We start from the raw sequence: 16,310 nt of genomic DNA on the forward strand, positions 1-16,310 counted from the left end.
GCAAGTGCCTACCTGGCAAGCACAAGGTCTGGATTTTGATTCCCGGTACAAAAAAAAAAGAGATCTTCTGATTTGTGCCTCTAAAACATAAACATATTATATTACTTAAGCTCAAAATCATCATCACACAACTCTATTAACCATACCTTCTTCACCCTACCTGATTTCCAGTCCACATTCAGTTACCTCAAAAATCCTTACCTCATAGAGGCCTCTTTGGTTTGCTCAAGTCTGGATCTAAACAAGAGGTGCTCATCATGTCCTCTAGTTGAGATTTTAAATTCCCTGTGATCTCCGAGAGTCCTCCCACCCTTCCTCTTCTCGCTGTGTCCTGGGACTTGATAGATGCAGGCAAGGCGGGCCACATCGTGGTGTTCCTGCTTGCTCTGGGTGGTTCAGTCATTCCCCCCAGCTCCTATACCTGAGAGTTGGAAGCTAGCTCTAAAAGCATCAAGGGGATGATAAAGGGCAGAGCTCTCTCGCAGTCTGCTTTTTGTGTTTTGTTTTGTTAACGACTCGCAGCGGGGCAGAGCCCTTCATCCCTTCAGGGCGCACACGCCGTGTCCTCCTTCCTCCTGTCCTGCTTCCGGTGATGCCAAGACGGCCACTGCGCCCCGGCTGCCCGCTCCGCTGCCGGCCTCGGCACGCGGACACTGCGGCACTGGCTGTCTCTCTTCAGCCTTGCTCTGCTCGGTGCGCGTGCGCCTTGCCCTTGACTCCGCGCACGTACGCGCGGGTCTTCACACGCCCCGCCCGCTCGGGCCCTGCCTTCCGCCCCGGCCTCGCGTCCCCGTCCTCTCCTCGCGTGCGCCCCGCCTCGCGCGGTGCCGACGGGTCCCCTGCTCTCTCCCGCAGGGGCTGCGTGGGCGCCGGCGAGCCCGTGGGCGGCGCGGGCGTGGAGAGCCGCGTGCAGGTGCTGAAGACGGTGCCCGTGAACCTGAGCCTCAGCCAGGAGCCCGCCGACAGCAAGCGCGAGCCCTTCGCGGCCGAGGGCGCCGCCGTCATCCCCGTGTCCGGCATCGCCGTGGTCAAGGCCGAGGACTTCACGCCCGTCTTCATGGCGCCGCCGGGCCACTACCCGCGCGGGGACGGCGACGACCAGCGCGTCGTCATCTTCGAGCAGGCGCAGTACGACCTGCCCACGCTGGCCGCGCACGGCGCCTACCTCAAGGACGACCAGCGCAGCACGCCCGACAGCACCTACAGCGAGGGCTTCAAGGACGGCGCCGCTGAGGTGAGCGGAACGCGGGAACCGCGGGCCAGCGGCGCCCGCTTCCGGCAGGACCCGAGTTCCGGACACCAGGCCGGGCGTTTCCGGTTTCCGCTGGCGGTGGACTGAATGAGTGACACTGCCTTGGTCTGGTGTTCTGAGGGTGGTGATGAGTGTGGAAGGGTATGCCTGGTCTTTTTTTTCCTTTCCTTTTCTCTTTCCTTTCTCTACTTTCTTTTATTTCCATTTCCTTTCTCATTTTCCTTCACTTCCTTTTCTTTTTCTTTCCCTTGCCTTTTCTTTTCCCTTTCCTTTTTCTCTCTTTTCCTCCCTTTCTTTCAACTCTTGCGTGATAGCTTCATTTGTTTTAGTTTTAGCCTTAAATATTTGCAAGGAATTAAGAAATGTTGATGTGGAAACTTTCTTTAACGTTTTCTTTACAGAAAACTCTGTAACGTTTTCGTTCTCTCTAGCTTGCAACCTTTCAAATTATAGATACCTCACGATGTTGCCTATCCATTCTTTGATAAACAGCGTAGTTCTTTAAAACCTTGTTGAATTGAATATTCAAGAAAAAAAAGTGTTTATCAATAACCCAGTGTATGCAATTTATACTTTACAATTAGGGACTGCATAATGTCTTCTCAGTTGCAGAAGCATTTTTGCCTGCTTCGAAAGTTCTATGTGCTGAATCTGACTAGTTGGATTTGTGGGTAACTGTGTAGCCAACATCAAAAAGCACCGCGTGGGAAGTCCTCTCACCTTGAAAGTTACTTTGAACCCCCTTCGAGGCAAGGCCCACCCACTCCCCTAATTCTTGGTAGGCATTTGTCTGCCTTGTCACAGTGTTGTTGCCTTTTCTATAATTTCATATAAATAGAAGATAGACTATTTAGTCTCTTGCCACAGCTTGGTATTGTCAGTCTGAATTTGCATTTTGCTGACGTCTAGTAATATTGGGCAAAATTTCATACACTCATTTGACCCTTTCTGTTACTTCTTTTATAAAGTGTTTATTCAAATCTTTGACCCAGTTTTTCAATTGAGTTACTTATGTTGCTTTTATTAAGTCCTAAGTGCTCTTTAAGTGATACTAATATAATCCCTTTATCACTTATATGTTTGCATCCTATAGCCTTTTTGGTTTCTTGTTACTTATTTATGTATTCTGGTACTGGAGGTTAAACACAGGGCCATCCTGTTACCAGGTTCTGGGGTGCTGGTGTTTCTGCTTAGAGGTGATTTCTAGGTTCTTTCTGTCCTGAGCAGAAAATTGGTCCACACAAGCACAAATGGTAGCAAGGTTTTATTAGAGCTAGGAGAAGAAACAGGGTCTACAGAGCGAATTTGGGCTAAGTAAAAGGTAATTTCTAGGTTCTTTCTGTCCTGAGCAGAAAATTGGTCCACACAAGCACAAATGGTAGCAAGGTTTTATTAGAGCTAGGAGAAGAAACAGGGTCTACAGAGTGAATTTGGGCTAAGTGAAAGGAGGAAAAGAAGTGCATCCTACAGTATGAGAGCAACCACCATGCAAGAGAGAACATGGTGGCAAAAACAAAGTGTGGACTGTCCTTTTTGTATCACCCACTTCTCAGGCTGACGTCAGGTCTAGGCCATCATATCAAAAACCTGCTGGAGTTCTCAGGGTAAGTCCATGTGCAGGGCTTTGGGAACTGTTCTGTGCATGTATTAGGATCTTGTCAAGCCTCCTTTCCTAGCCAGTTTTAGCCATGCCCTACCTTTCTCACTGAGCTATATTCCCAGCCCTTTTAAAAATTTTGATACAGAGTCTTTCTGAGTTGCTCAGGCTGGACTAGAATTTAGTATCCTCCTGCCTTAGCTCCCCAGGGCACCCACCACTCCTGTTTCTTAATTGTATTTCAAAGAGCAACAGTGTTTAATCTGATGGTGTTCACTTAATTGAGTATGTCTTTAATAGTTTATGCTTTTGGATGTTGTGTAAAAAGTCGGTACCTAACCCAGTGTCAAAAAGATTTTCTCTCATATTTGGTTTTTATTTTTCTAGATTTGAAATATTTTCACCTCTTACATACTGGTTCTGATTCATTCTGAGATTATTGTTACATATGGGATGAAGTAAGGATTGAGGTCCCTTTTTCCTCACAGTGACATCCAGTTGCTCAGCACCATTCATTGAAAAGATAATCTTGCATCCATTTAATCATTTTGGGATCTCCTTAGAATAACCACTGATGTTATAGCTGTGGGCCACATGTCTAATTTTTTATCTAAAATATGTAACAAATGCTTTTGTCAGTTCAATTCGGCTTCCTCACTCTTTAGGAGCAGTGCCTCTGCATTTGAGCGTCATTGGCTTTCCAAATTTTGGCTGACATGGGCCGATAAAAGATGATGATAATGGCCAGGGGTGTAGCTCAGCAGCACATCACCTGCCTGGCAAGTTTGAGGCCAAGCGTTTGATCCCTGGGACACACACACACACACACACACACACACACACACACACGAAAGGCAGTGGCAGAGGAGCAAGTGTGGTGGCAGCCAGATACCTTCAAACAACTGCCTGTTTAGTTGCCACTGGGACAAAATGCAGCTGCCTGAGGTTGGGATTCCATTCCTAACCAGTAACATTTAAGAATAATCCACACTTCAGTGAGTACTTGTTATGTGCTAGGCATCATCTTAGTCCTTTTGTGCCACAGTAACAGAATACCTGAGACTGGATCATTTCTAGTGAACAGAAATGTATCTGACTCAGTGTTGTGGGGCTGAGAAGCCAGAATCAAGGAGCTACATCTGCCGAGGGCCCTCTCGCTGCATCGTCCGTGGAGGAAGGGTGAAAGGGCAAACAAATGGTACACACATGACAGGCGCTGAGTTTGCCTAACAAACCCACTCCCTCAATAAGAGCCCACACTCATGGTGACATCGTGCATCCATGAAGGCAGCTCTCATGCCCGCTCCCCTCCCGGATATCCCACCTCTCTGTGCAGTGGCTGTGGGGGTTGAGTTTCCAACACAGGAACATTGGACAGCACGCTTAGGCCACTGCAGCGTGGATCTAAGTTAGTGTACCCATGTGGTCCTCACCAAAGAGCCCTGTATGCTAGGTGCTGTTCTTGTCATCCCTGTTTTCTTAGTAAGGAAACTACAGCAGAGAGCCTAAGTATCAGTCATTCATCGGAGGGAGAAAGGGAGCTTGACCCATGCTGTGTTCCAACACCCACATCCGTAACCCCCACCTCTACACTCAGGGCAGACTGCAGAACCTTCTAATTCTCAGTAGCTCCACTGGCTATGACAGCGATTCACTTAAGTATCTATTTAAAATCTGAGTGTCCTTCACCTGTCTCCGTAGATGGTTCTTTCAGCTGGGGATGAGAGGTACGACGGGTTGGTAGCCCTGCTAGCTCTAGGCAGTACTGGTGGGAGCTGGTATGTCCCCAGGGCACTAGCAGTCCTACCACTGCAGCACTAGCTGCACACTTGACCCTGAGGATCGACCAGGGCCAGACAAGAGAAATTCCCCACCCTCCGATGGCTATCATATTTCTTAGGGCTTCGTGGCTTGACAAATGAATTTGTAATGTCCTCATAGATAAAAAGTCTTATAATTTAGCTGCCTATGTTATGTTGCTTAAAATAAGAAACTTTTTTTTAAACAAAGGCAAGTAATCTTGTAGAGTTTTTGATATTGTTGAGTATCTGATTTTCCCCCAAGTAGTGGGGGATGCTTCTGTAGAAAAAGCAGGGAACTGAAGCTATCACTTCACCATCCCCTATGAGCAAAATGCTTTTCCACCAGAGGCTTGTGCTGATGTGTTTTCTCATGCATTGTAGAGTTGATGAATCACAGAAGAGTGTATGGGTGGGGTCCATTGTCAGTGTGTGTGGGTGTTGTAGATAAAGAAGCTTGGGCAAGGAAGCTGTTGTATTTAGGGCTTTATTTTGGCATTTGTGAGAAAGAAAATTGCCAGAAAGTAGGGTTAAGGGTATTCTCACTGATTTCGGTTGAGCTGTTCTTTTAATCTTGGAAATCATTATTTACTTTACAGATTTTAATTCAGCCTGATGGAAATTAAATTGAATGATCTACAATGATCTTAAGGTATTTTGTTGCCAGTTGGTTATAAGAATGAGTTTGAAGTATTTGCCCCAAGAAAATTTCATCGGGGAAATTTCTTTAAAAGTTTAGTACTTCTTTTAGGCAAAGTATGACAGACAATTTCTGGAAGCCTCGTTGCATTAGCAAATTTCATTCTCCACTTGTGACCTATTCTTCCTTGTGTTTATGTGGTGATAAGGAAGAGATAGTTTGGATTGGATCCAGTTGAGGTGCAGAGGCACTCAGAAACTGGCTTGGGTATGTAGCTCAGTAAAGGTCTTGGATTTAACTCCAGTCCCCGCCCCCAAGGTGGGTATCTCAGTAATTGTTGTTCAGGAGTGGGGACGGAATGTTTCTCACTTTGGTAGCTGTGGTGCTGTCCTCTGTACGTTATCATATCTTCTTTGCTATCAATTTCTGAGTCCACATGAGCAGGGCACTTACAGGTACACTGGCTGATCACAGTAAAGGGAAGTGGTGCCAGCTGCCTGAATGCCTTTCATCATCCTGTAGGTAATATTGCAATGTTTCCAAGGAATGGTGGAGACCTTGTGACCATAGCCAGAAGGACCCAAGGAATTTGGCACTAATTCTTAATACTAAGTCATATAGGCCCCTGTAATCCATCAAGTAATTAGGTCTCATCGAAATGATTGTGATATTTTCCAGGTGGATTATCCATTTAATTTTTAAAAAATAAACAATGTAGTAGACTCTAAAGTTCTAGCTTGAAAAAAATGAATATTCATGCCTGTACCTTATCCACTGTTTTTATTTTTTTCTCAATTTGTGCTAAGAAAAATTCATGTGTTGGCATAGAATTCTGTATTGTAGTCAGTATAGATTTGACAGTTTTTTTGAGTTTGAGCACTCATGCGATCATGCTTAGTTGCATCATCTGAGGGATTAGAACCATAGAATTTATAGACCAACTTGTATAGTGGGCACCCTTCCCTCTGGCTGCAGAGCTCCATGGTATGGGCAAGAGATTTTTTCAGCCCACAGTTACTAATGCTGATTCACTGTAGTGGTGATGGGTCACTGCACATTCCTTCTAACACAGAACTTGGAAATTAATCCTTTCATTTGCAAAGTCATTTCCTTAAATGCTTTTTTTTAATTGTGCTAGTTTCCTATTCCACAATGTCATTGTTTCTAACTATAACTCATTTCTGTTGAATAGAACTTTTTGCAGCAAAGGAAATTTTCTTTTGTGCCATCCAGTATGGTAGCCATTAGCCACACATGGCAATTTAGTATTAAAATGTGGCAATTGGCTGAGGAACTGAATATCTAATTTTATTCAACTCTAATAGCACATAAGGTTAGTGGCTCCTATTGAGCAGCAGAGACCTAGACTTTCAAGCCAGGCTTGTGTCTTTGGCCCCTTGGACCTACCACATTTATACCCACCATTTTGTCTTGGCTCATGGTGGTTTTCTTTTTGTTGTTGTTGTTGTTGTTGTTGTTGTTTTTCTGGTACCGAGAATAGAACTCATGACCTTCCACTTGCCAGGCAGGCACTGTGCCTCTGAGCTAAATCCCCAGCCCCTATGGTGGTTTTCTTTCATCTAGATTACTTCCTCGCAGTCCTTTCACTCAACACATGTTCTTCTTTGGAGTCTGAAAGAAGCTCACAGATGATGAAATCTCCCTATAATTTTGCTTATCTTCTTTTCTTAGCAATGCATACTATGTGCTTTTCTTGTAAAGACATGTGAATTAATGGATGAATAAATGAATGATTCAACATAGACTTTCACACACAGTTCTTTGCTATTTTATAGTTTATTTTGTTACTTTTCATGTGAATTTACTCTATCCCTCTACCAATTTTTATCTGAGGCTAGTGCCATTTGTATAATTCTGTATTTCTTCTGGTACAAAGAAAATGGTAAAGCCCCAGATAATGTCCATTGATGCTTTGCTAATTGACTGAGTGCAAAAGAAAAACAAATCACAATTCTCTGTCACGATTATTCACCCAATGAACAAATATTAGTGCAGAGGGATTTGTGTCAGAGGATTTACTTGGTAAATTTCAAAGGAAGATCTTCTTGATTCCAAAGAATATGACTGGATAAGGAGAATCATAGATATGTGCGTAAATACCATAATTAAAGAACGTGGTGGGTAGGAATTGTAAGGGGAATTAGGGAAACCATTTCTGAGGAAGGAAGCCCTTGGAATTCTGGACAAAGAATGGAAGTTAGTACTCTTTCTCTCAGAAAGAGAGAGAAAGGACCTGTGTGTGTGGTCAGCCAAGTACTTTTCACCAGTATTCTATTCTGTTCACTTTAGGATCAAGAGTGAGGACTTTGGGGCATTTCCTTTTGCAAATGTTCTAAGATGTAGCAAAGTGTGTCCTCTTGTACTTTACATACAACTAAAAATCTTTGGACCTAGATACTTCCTAAATTTATGAAACTAAATTTAGAGTTTCTTCCAAAGACCTACTCTTATAATATTATAATATGGTCAGTTACTTTTACTTATTAGTATTTAGTAAGCAATATTGTGTTCATGTGTATCAGTCACTGTTCTTAGTACTTTATTAACCTATGTACTCCTTCTAATCACTGGCACTAGCAATGTAACAGATGGAGAAAATGTCACATTTGCTTAATGTCACACAGCTGTCAGGGAGAAGTGCTGGCACTTGACACGACCAGTGATGGCAAACCTTTTAGATCTTTCAATGATAATAAACAGCTGGCTGCGTCATGCATGTGGTAGGTTCGCCATCACTGCCCTAGATAGTCTTGCTTATGAACTGTGCTTCTTTCCATCTTGCTTGTGCTATGCCTCATGGCCTCTGTGTAATTAATGAAGGATTTGTTACATTTGGAGTAAATGTTGGCGATGACAGAAAATTGAGAGATAGTCATATGTTTAAAGAAACACTTTCTAGTACCTACAGACTCTCTGAGAATGCCTCTGGGTGTTTGAATACCACACAAAACTGAATGTGGTTTTTGTTGAGTGTGGCTCTCAGGGTGGACCAAATGCATGAGTTCTGCAAACAAATAGAAACTATTTTCATCAGCTGAAAACATAATGCCAAAAAGATATAGTTTTCCTTACTAAGAAGAGGGGGAAACAAGATACTTGACAGGGGTGTGTGTGTACCCACCTATTTGTTTTAATTCGATTACTTGCATCTTGCAGAAATTCCGGAGTGCTTCCGTTGGGGCTGAGGAGTACATGTACGACCAGACATCAAGGTGGGTTCTGGAAGACTCATTCTCACTGAGAACTGTATAATTAAAAAGATAGACTTTTAAATATTTTTATTTCCTTTTTCTTTGTGTACTTTCACTTAAAAAAATCTGACTTCTTTCACCTTCAGTTATTTTCTCTGTGCAAATGAACTTCTGCATCCTACTCCAGTCTTGGCCCAGTCGCCTTCTAAAACGTGGGCGTAAAAGAAGATGTGGTATTTACATGCAGTGGAGCACTACTCCCCATAAAAAAGGATAAACTTGAGTCACGTGTAGGAAATGGGTGCACCTTGAGATCATAGTGTTATATGAAATAAATCGGACACACAAGCTTGGGAATCACATGGTTTTTCCTATTGAGAAACCCAAAGTGTATAGAGAGCAAAATAAAAGAAGGATGACAGGAAGTAGGGCAAGAGGGAGAAATGGAAGGAGGGATGACAGAGGGGAGAGCAAGTGGGGCAAGGGGAAGGAAGATGTGTTACACACCTGAGTCCAGTCCTCACAAAGAGTATAGACACGCACTGTGAATGTGGACTGATAGGTAAAAAAAAAAGAAAGAAAGAGAAATTTCTATTACAAAAAATAAAATGAAATAAAAGAAGTGGGAATGCACAGAGCTCCATGTCACAATTCCAGCGAGAACAGTGTGACCCGCCAGTCACAGGGCTGGCTTCTCCAAGGCCACACAGACAGTGATGAGTGCAGCTCTGAGCACACTGATCGGACACGAAAAAGGGAGCGGAACCCTGCGTGCTTAGCCCGCGGTATGGGCAGGCCTAGGGGACACAGCAATTCCATGAAACAACCTTTATGTTCGCGTGTGCCTATTCCTGAGAAAAGTGTTCCCAGCTCGCCTCACATTTAGTCTTTGATGTAAATGAGGTGCAAGCTGCTGGCCTAGGTGATTCTTAATATCCTGTCCCAATGTGAAGTTTTACTATTTAGCAATAGTACATCCAAACTGCTTTTTGGGAGGCAAAAATGACACTAGAGTTGGTTCTGTCATGACGTATTTCCTATCTTCTTCTAAGATATCTTTTGTGGAATTTGCTTAGTTTATCAGCTTACCTCAGTTTGTCCCTCAAAATAATTAATTAGAAAAGTTAAAATATAGGTACAACCTTGCAGAAGTACCTGCTGTGGAAAGCTGGATCCCGTGCCCTGTCAGTAGGTTGTTTTAAGAGATGAAGTGTTGAGTAATCTTTGCTCCCAGCCTTCTGATGATGTGAGACTGCAAGAGCTGAAAATCTAAACTCGGTAGCAGGTCCAGCAAGTCAGAAAGGACAGTGCTTGTTATGGGCCCCCCCCCCCCCCCGCCCCCCGGGCCAGCCTGCACTGTGGCAGAAATAAGATTTTCCTTCTTTATTTAAAACATTTTTAACAAATGCATCTTGGTTTTATAGACTAATGGGTTTCATTTGGCAGATTTGTGGGCTCACATGACATACTTTGATCCTTCGCATTCCTCCTCACTCCCTGCACCCGCCCCCCCCAGTTTCACTTTTTCTTTTTTGGTTTCAATGTGCCTAATATATTTTGATCATATCTATAGGAATAAGTTTCTCTGAACAAACACATTGAACAAAAAGAGATTGTGGCTCATGCCTGCTCTGCTCACTTCAAAGTTAATATTCAAGGTTGGGAATATTCCGTGTTTCTGTTTTGTGACTCATATGTTTTTAATATACTAGGGAAACTATTTTGAGCAAAAACTTATGAACTTTTCCTGTAATGAGCTTGATACTGAGCATTTTAGATTTAGCAGCCTGAAGTCTCTATAACAACCACCAAACTCTACCATTATAGCACAGAAAGTCACATGCTGTATACACAAAGGACTGCAACTGTGTGTCAATAAAACTTTATTTAGGGGCTGGGGATTTAGCTCAGCGGCAAAAAGCGCCTGCCTTGCAAGCGCAAGGTCGTGAGTTTGGTTCCCAGTACCGGAGAAAAACCAAAAAAAAAAAAAACTTTATTTATAAAAAATAGGCAGTGAGCTGACTTTTGGCCCGCAAACCATCATTTACAACCCCCTGATTTACAACATCTGGGTCTTGAGTTCTGCAGGCGTTAAAAAAAACAGACACAAAAGACAAAAACAAATGGACAAACAAAAGCAACCTCCTCATTAGGGAACTAGATTCTAGTAGTGAGTGTAGTTTTGGATTTTCACATTTTGAAATATTTTTGACTGAGATATGGCTATCTGCAGCATCTTGATTAAAAGATGGTTAGCTATCATGAGTAAAAATTGAAGAAGCAAAAAGAAGGTCAAGTATCCTGACCTGGAGAGAAGCACCCACACATCTGGCACACTCTGTCCGTTTATAAGCTTCAGGGCCGTGCCTGAGTGCCGCTGAAACTCACCAGAATACTCTGCACAAACCCACACAGCTGGCCCAATGCATCATGGACTTTCTGCCTTTCCGAGCCATCTGGTTTATGGGCCACTATTAGAAATGTTGTATAGATTATACCGGCGATGACCTTTGGTCTGGCCTCATCTCTTTGCCATATGCTGTGTTGTGTCTCTAAAATATAGTAAACATTGGTTAATATTCATACAAAATGCTATTGATGTGAACAGCTCAGGAAGACAGAAAAGTCCAAGGGAGTGAATCTAACCACTGTTTGTTTTCTGTTCACAGTGGCACATTTCAGTACACCCTGGAAGCCACCAAGTCCCTCCGCCAGAAGCAGGGGGAGGGCCCCATGACCTACCTCAACAAAGGACAATTCTATGCCATCACACTCAGCGAGACCGGGGATAACAAGTGCTTCCGACACCCCATCAGCAAAGTCAGGGTACGGCTGTTTTCGCAGAGTAAAGTAGTGCAGGATCAGATGCATCGCTACCTCACAGCTTTGTGGCGTGGCATGGGAGAAAATTCCAAAACAAATAACTCTAGAACAAATGTCAGAGAATTGGAGCAAAACAGCGTATTGGCTTGTAGTTTATCATCTTAATCAGTAACCAATAAACCCCAGGGCAGGAGCGTGGTTGAGCATGCCTTCCGACTGTACCCAAGGAATTTTCCTTGTTTCATTCACTACCTACTTGCTACACAGGTGTTGTTTTCAACTGATCTTAATTTTTCACGTAAATAGCTGTCCATTGGGTCATGTTGTGGTCGAGAGAGAGCTGATGCTGTGTGTAAAGCAGAAAGCCGTTGGTCTGAGCCCGTCCTTGTGCAGCTTTGTTTAAGTTTTCTGCAGCCCAGGACATACTCCGGGCTCAAGGGATGAGGCATAACCCCCACTAGGAGTCACTTGGAGGAGCTTTCGCCTCCCTGAGCATTATTCCTGTTGGTGGGAAATGAAACCAGAGCCGAGCTTATGGTCTGGAAGCCTGCCAGTTTCTGGCCTGTTCGCCCTTGCCAAGAAGGGTGGGGGCTTATAATCCCTCTCTGCTGAGAAGGAGAATCATGGCGGAGCTCTAAAAAGAGGGTGAAGGATTTTCCTGCTCCGTTGTAAAATGGCCCTTCCTGGCCTGTGGTAAGATGCTTCACCACGGCGCCCAGCCGCCTTGCTTCCTCCACAGCTCCTTCTCCCTGAGCCTCTGCAGTGCACGCTGTGGAGCACAGCAGGGCTTGAGTTTGCCCCGGAGCAGGTGGAGCCAGGGTCCTGCCTGAATCTGAGCCACTGCGGACTGAGAGGGGCCAGGCAGCTGTGACTCAGAATCAGTATGTCCCAACCCTGTGGTCAAACCACAGAAGAGGATGGACCACGCCAGCCATGAGGGCTTATAACATAGCCAACCATGTCGACGGAGGCCTGCAGCGTGCCAGGCACCGTGTTAGACTCTGCCCGGCTCATCCTTAACTGCAGCTAACAACAGCCCTAGGTAAAAGCACTGCATTATGATATTAATGATCAGGAAACTTGGGTTTTCAGAAGCTAGCAAGTGGCCAAGGTTACAGGAATCTGGGCTATATCCCAGGCCATCAGACTCCTGAACCCAACTCTCTTAAACTGAAATAAGGAAGTGTTACTTTTATTTGGGGTAGAAATAACCACAAGCCACCCAGTGTACTTTTACACATGCGTGGGGAGGTTTGAGGCAGTGGGGAAGGGAAGAGCGAAGAGCTGGCCGAGCTGGAAGTTGCGGCAGCAGACCTCAGCTCCCTTCTTGCCACCAGCCCTTGTCTGTGGAGATCTGCCGCTGCTGCATCACATAACACGGACACACTTCGCTGTGGTCGCTTTTCTAACTAACATCTGCTTTCATGTATGAAAACTGCTGACACGTCTGTGAGGAGGGAGGCGGGTTTTGAATGGAGAGCCAGCCACCAGCGTGAGTTTGCTGTTACTCCCTGGGCTCCGGGGCCACCATGCTGAATGGTGCGCCTTAATCCTTTTAAGCTCAGAGTCGATGGGAAGACATTGCCACTGGCTCCATAACTAAATAAGCAAATGACTACAAATGTGTAATTGCTCCAGAGGGCAAGGTCTTCAGGAATGAGAGTGGGCGAGGGTTTCTTCTGGTATAGTCGGAAAGTGCTGGAATGAGGGGAGGAGTATCTCTGATTCTGTGAGTAAAGACTTCTTCCCTTGCTTTTGGCACTGCCTCCATTGCATACATGACAGTGAGTTTGTATTTAGTATAATGAAGCTATTGGCAATTTAGAACCAAAGAGGTTGTAGATTCTTACTTGTACGAGACAGAATGAGTTTCTCCAGCTCATTTTTATATGCATATTATATTTAAATCGATAACATAGTTGCCTTCATACTTTTTTGTTATGTGAAATATCTGTAGCTTAAATCTTTGTTCATATGAATTCATCTTTTACCCTTTCCCTCGTCTTCTTAGCATTTCTTTCATTACTTCCCCTATTCTACTCGGAGACTCTTAATTTGCCCAAGAGCAGATGTTTGCTTTTTTACAAATAATACTACATTCTTTGTTTAAGGACACAAAATTTCGAAAGCATGCTTATTTTCAATACACAAAAAAAAATATTTTTGATGTTTTGCTAACTTCATAAAGCAGTGAATTTGAGGGTGGTGGCTCTCGTAATTGTTTATGTCCTTGTAAAATTGATGTAGGATTCTTTTTGTCTCTGGGCTGTTCTTGTTTCTAATTAGTTATGTACACTCCATCCCCAATAGTATCCCTACCATTTTAATACAAAGCCAGCCATGCAGCTGAGCTCATCCAGGCTTTCTTTAAGCAAGAAAAGCTACATTAGAGAAACTTAGCTATAGAAGGACTTCCAGAACCACCTGACGATGTGAGACCATAGAGGCCCTAAGCAGAGAATAAACATCCCCGTTCTCCCCTTTGCAGAGCGTGGTGATGGTGGTCTTCAGTGAAGACAAAAACCGGGACGAGCAGCTGAAATACTGGAAGTACTGGCACTCTCGGCAGCATACAGCCAAGCAGAGAGTCCTTGACATTGGTGAGTAGATCGTTGTATTGCCTTTCCTGTTGGTGTACAAAATACCCAACACCCACAATTTAAAAGAGTAGAAGTTTAATTTGGCTCATGGTTCAGGTGACTCAATCCGTGGTCAGCTGGGTCCAAGGAAGGAATATCATGGCAGGAGGATATGGAGGAGTAAGGACATTCAGTTTATGGTGACTGGGAAGCAGAGAGGGAAACAATGCCAGAGAGGAAAGGGCCAGGGACCACATATGGACCCCAAGGTCACAGTGCTGGGACCCACCCAGGCACGCTCAGAAATATGCATTACCGAGCCCCTTGGCAGCTCCCAGGCCAATCAAGTTGAAAGTGAAGCTTACCCATTGCAGTCACAGTGGGCACCTCTCACTTGAGGGCTTTAATACGCTGGCATGTGTTGTGATGCCAAGGGGAGCCCCACAGCATGACCGCAGTGAGGGTCTATAAAGCACAGGCCAAGTCTGTGCACTTTTTCAGTGTCTACATTTATTACACATCAGGCTCAGAAATCAAAACAGGGATAAGAGGAGAGCAAAGCATTTTCTTTTCCATCAAGTCAACTATGTCTCATATGATAATAGTGACACATTAGGTTTGCACAGTGCTTTGAGTTTCTAACACATGATTCTACACCTTCCCTGTTAAGAGCCAAATAAGTAGTTGGCAGGTCAGATGAACTCTTGTCCCCTTTGACATGAACAAACTCAAGCTCATGTGTCTCAGAGTGCTTAGCAAAGGTCACTTACTACAAGGGAGTGTAAGCAGTACTAGATAATCAAGCAGATGACCATTTGAGAGCCCTTCCTGGCCGGTAGGGGAGAATGAGTCTGCAGTAAAGGAACCTGTGTGCTCCCAAACACAATGTCTGTTCTCAGAGAGCCCGAAGCCCCCTGGACACTACCATCTTCCAGACAGGAAGGCAGAGCCCATGCCAAGTATTTCAGTGGAGGGAGTCCTTGGCGCAGGCTGGAAAAGCTAGAGGCACAGTGAAGCAATGCTGCTATTACCTGTCGGGCTGGAGAATCAAAGGCAAGAGACGGTGGGTGTCAGGAGCCACCCAGCAGGAGCTGGGACCACAGAGGCAGCAGTTTCCCTCTGGGAGGCAGAGCCACAGGGGAATGGCTGCCAGACACACTTCCAGTGCCAGGAAGGAGGAGAGAAAGCCCCTGCCAGGGCTGCTCAAATTTAACCCAAAGCCAGAGGGCACATGGCTTTGGAAAAATGTAATTTCTAAGAGTCTCCTTCTGAGATAGAGTGAAGTAGGGGAAGTCAGAACAGGGATCTCAAAGTTGTCAAACAGTACTTTAAAACACAAACAGCAGTGCATGTGGTTTTCAGTAATTTTTGACACTTCAGCTACATGCTGCTGGCACAAGAAGGTTTTTCCCGTATTTACAGTTTTTATTATCCTGTTTTGCGGACTAAGTGGCTACAGTCCTGGTGGTATAGGCAGAAGGAGGGTTTCCGCATGTTGGGTGTCAGAAGATGTTACTGAGCCATGAAAGGGATGTTTGTTTTTATTTCTTACATAATGCAGTGAGGGACTTTCCAGAACTTCCATCCCACCCTCGCTAGGAGCTGTTGACCAGTGGTAGAGAGTGGTTAGTGGCCAGGTGAAGGGTAGACACTCACCGTCAAAACTAATTACTGGTTTGTCTTACATGTTTTACTCACTCCCAGCCCTCATCATGCACATGAACACACACGAACACACAAGCAGGCACACACACGCGCACACACACCTCTTAACTAGTCAGACGTATTAATCTAATAAACAAAGAAATGAAGCCAAGGAAGGCTCACTGACGTGACATCCTAAGTGACTTGTCCTTAATCATGAGTCAGAGTCCCAGGATAGGAACCATCTTCCCAACCCAGCTTGATGCACTGCACCCCAAGATTGAGACCAGGGTCTTGGGAAACGTGCCTTAACCTGCTCTGTAACCAGTCTGTGTCGAGCAGAGGAACAATTTTATTTTATTTGAAAAGTTAGCCTTGTAATTATTACCCAAGAAAATAAGAAGGGCAATTAAATAGAAATACAGGCTAGGTTCAAATAAGGCAAATAATAAAAAGCATTTTACTGGCATACTTGTTGATTCACTTTTGATATTGTTACAGGGTTTAGTTTTCTGGGACCAGGATAACTTCTCACCTCTTGTAACCCTTCAGATTTTGCTTCTCTTACCACTTCCTGTCTGCCTTCACACTTTTCTCCCTTGTGCAATGCACACACACGTGAGTACGTACACAGGCACATACGTGGACACCCACATGCCTTGCCTTTGAGACCTGTGACTTTGAGCATAAGCAGCTTCATGGGAAGCTGGCCCATTTGCTTTTATCCTGAGACCACGGTCTAAAATCACTGCCCTTAAGCTCAG

At 44.5% G+C, this 16,310-nt stretch overlaps 1 protein-coding gene across 3 annotated transcripts in view; it reads left to right on the forward strand.

Moving 5' to 3' along the window:
* Grhl2 (grainyhead-like transcription factor 2) overlaps positions 1-16,310 on the forward strand; it is a 131,961-nt gene that overhangs the window by 48,987 nt on the left and 66,664 nt on the right. For all 3 annotated transcript variants that reach the window (XM_005381921.2, XM_005381919.2, XM_005381920.2), the window contains exons 4-7: positions 856-1,234; positions 8,466-8,521; positions 11,170-11,326; positions 13,812-13,923. In XM_005381921.2, coding sequence (XP_005381978.1) covers positions 856-1,234; positions 8,466-8,521; positions 11,170-11,326; positions 13,812-13,923 — 704 coding nt within the window. The remainder of the gene's footprint in view (positions 1-855; positions 1,235-8,465; positions 8,522-11,169; positions 11,327-13,811; positions 13,924-16,310) is intronic.

This window comes from Chinchilla lanigera, unplaced genomic scaffold (assembly GCF_000276665.1).
Source record: "Chinchilla lanigera isolate Chin_1 unplaced genomic scaffold, ChiLan1.0 scaffold00016, whole genome shotgun sequence".
NCBI classification, from domain to species: domain Eukaryota; kingdom Metazoa; phylum Chordata; class Mammalia; order Rodentia; family Chinchillidae; genus Chinchilla; species Chinchilla lanigera.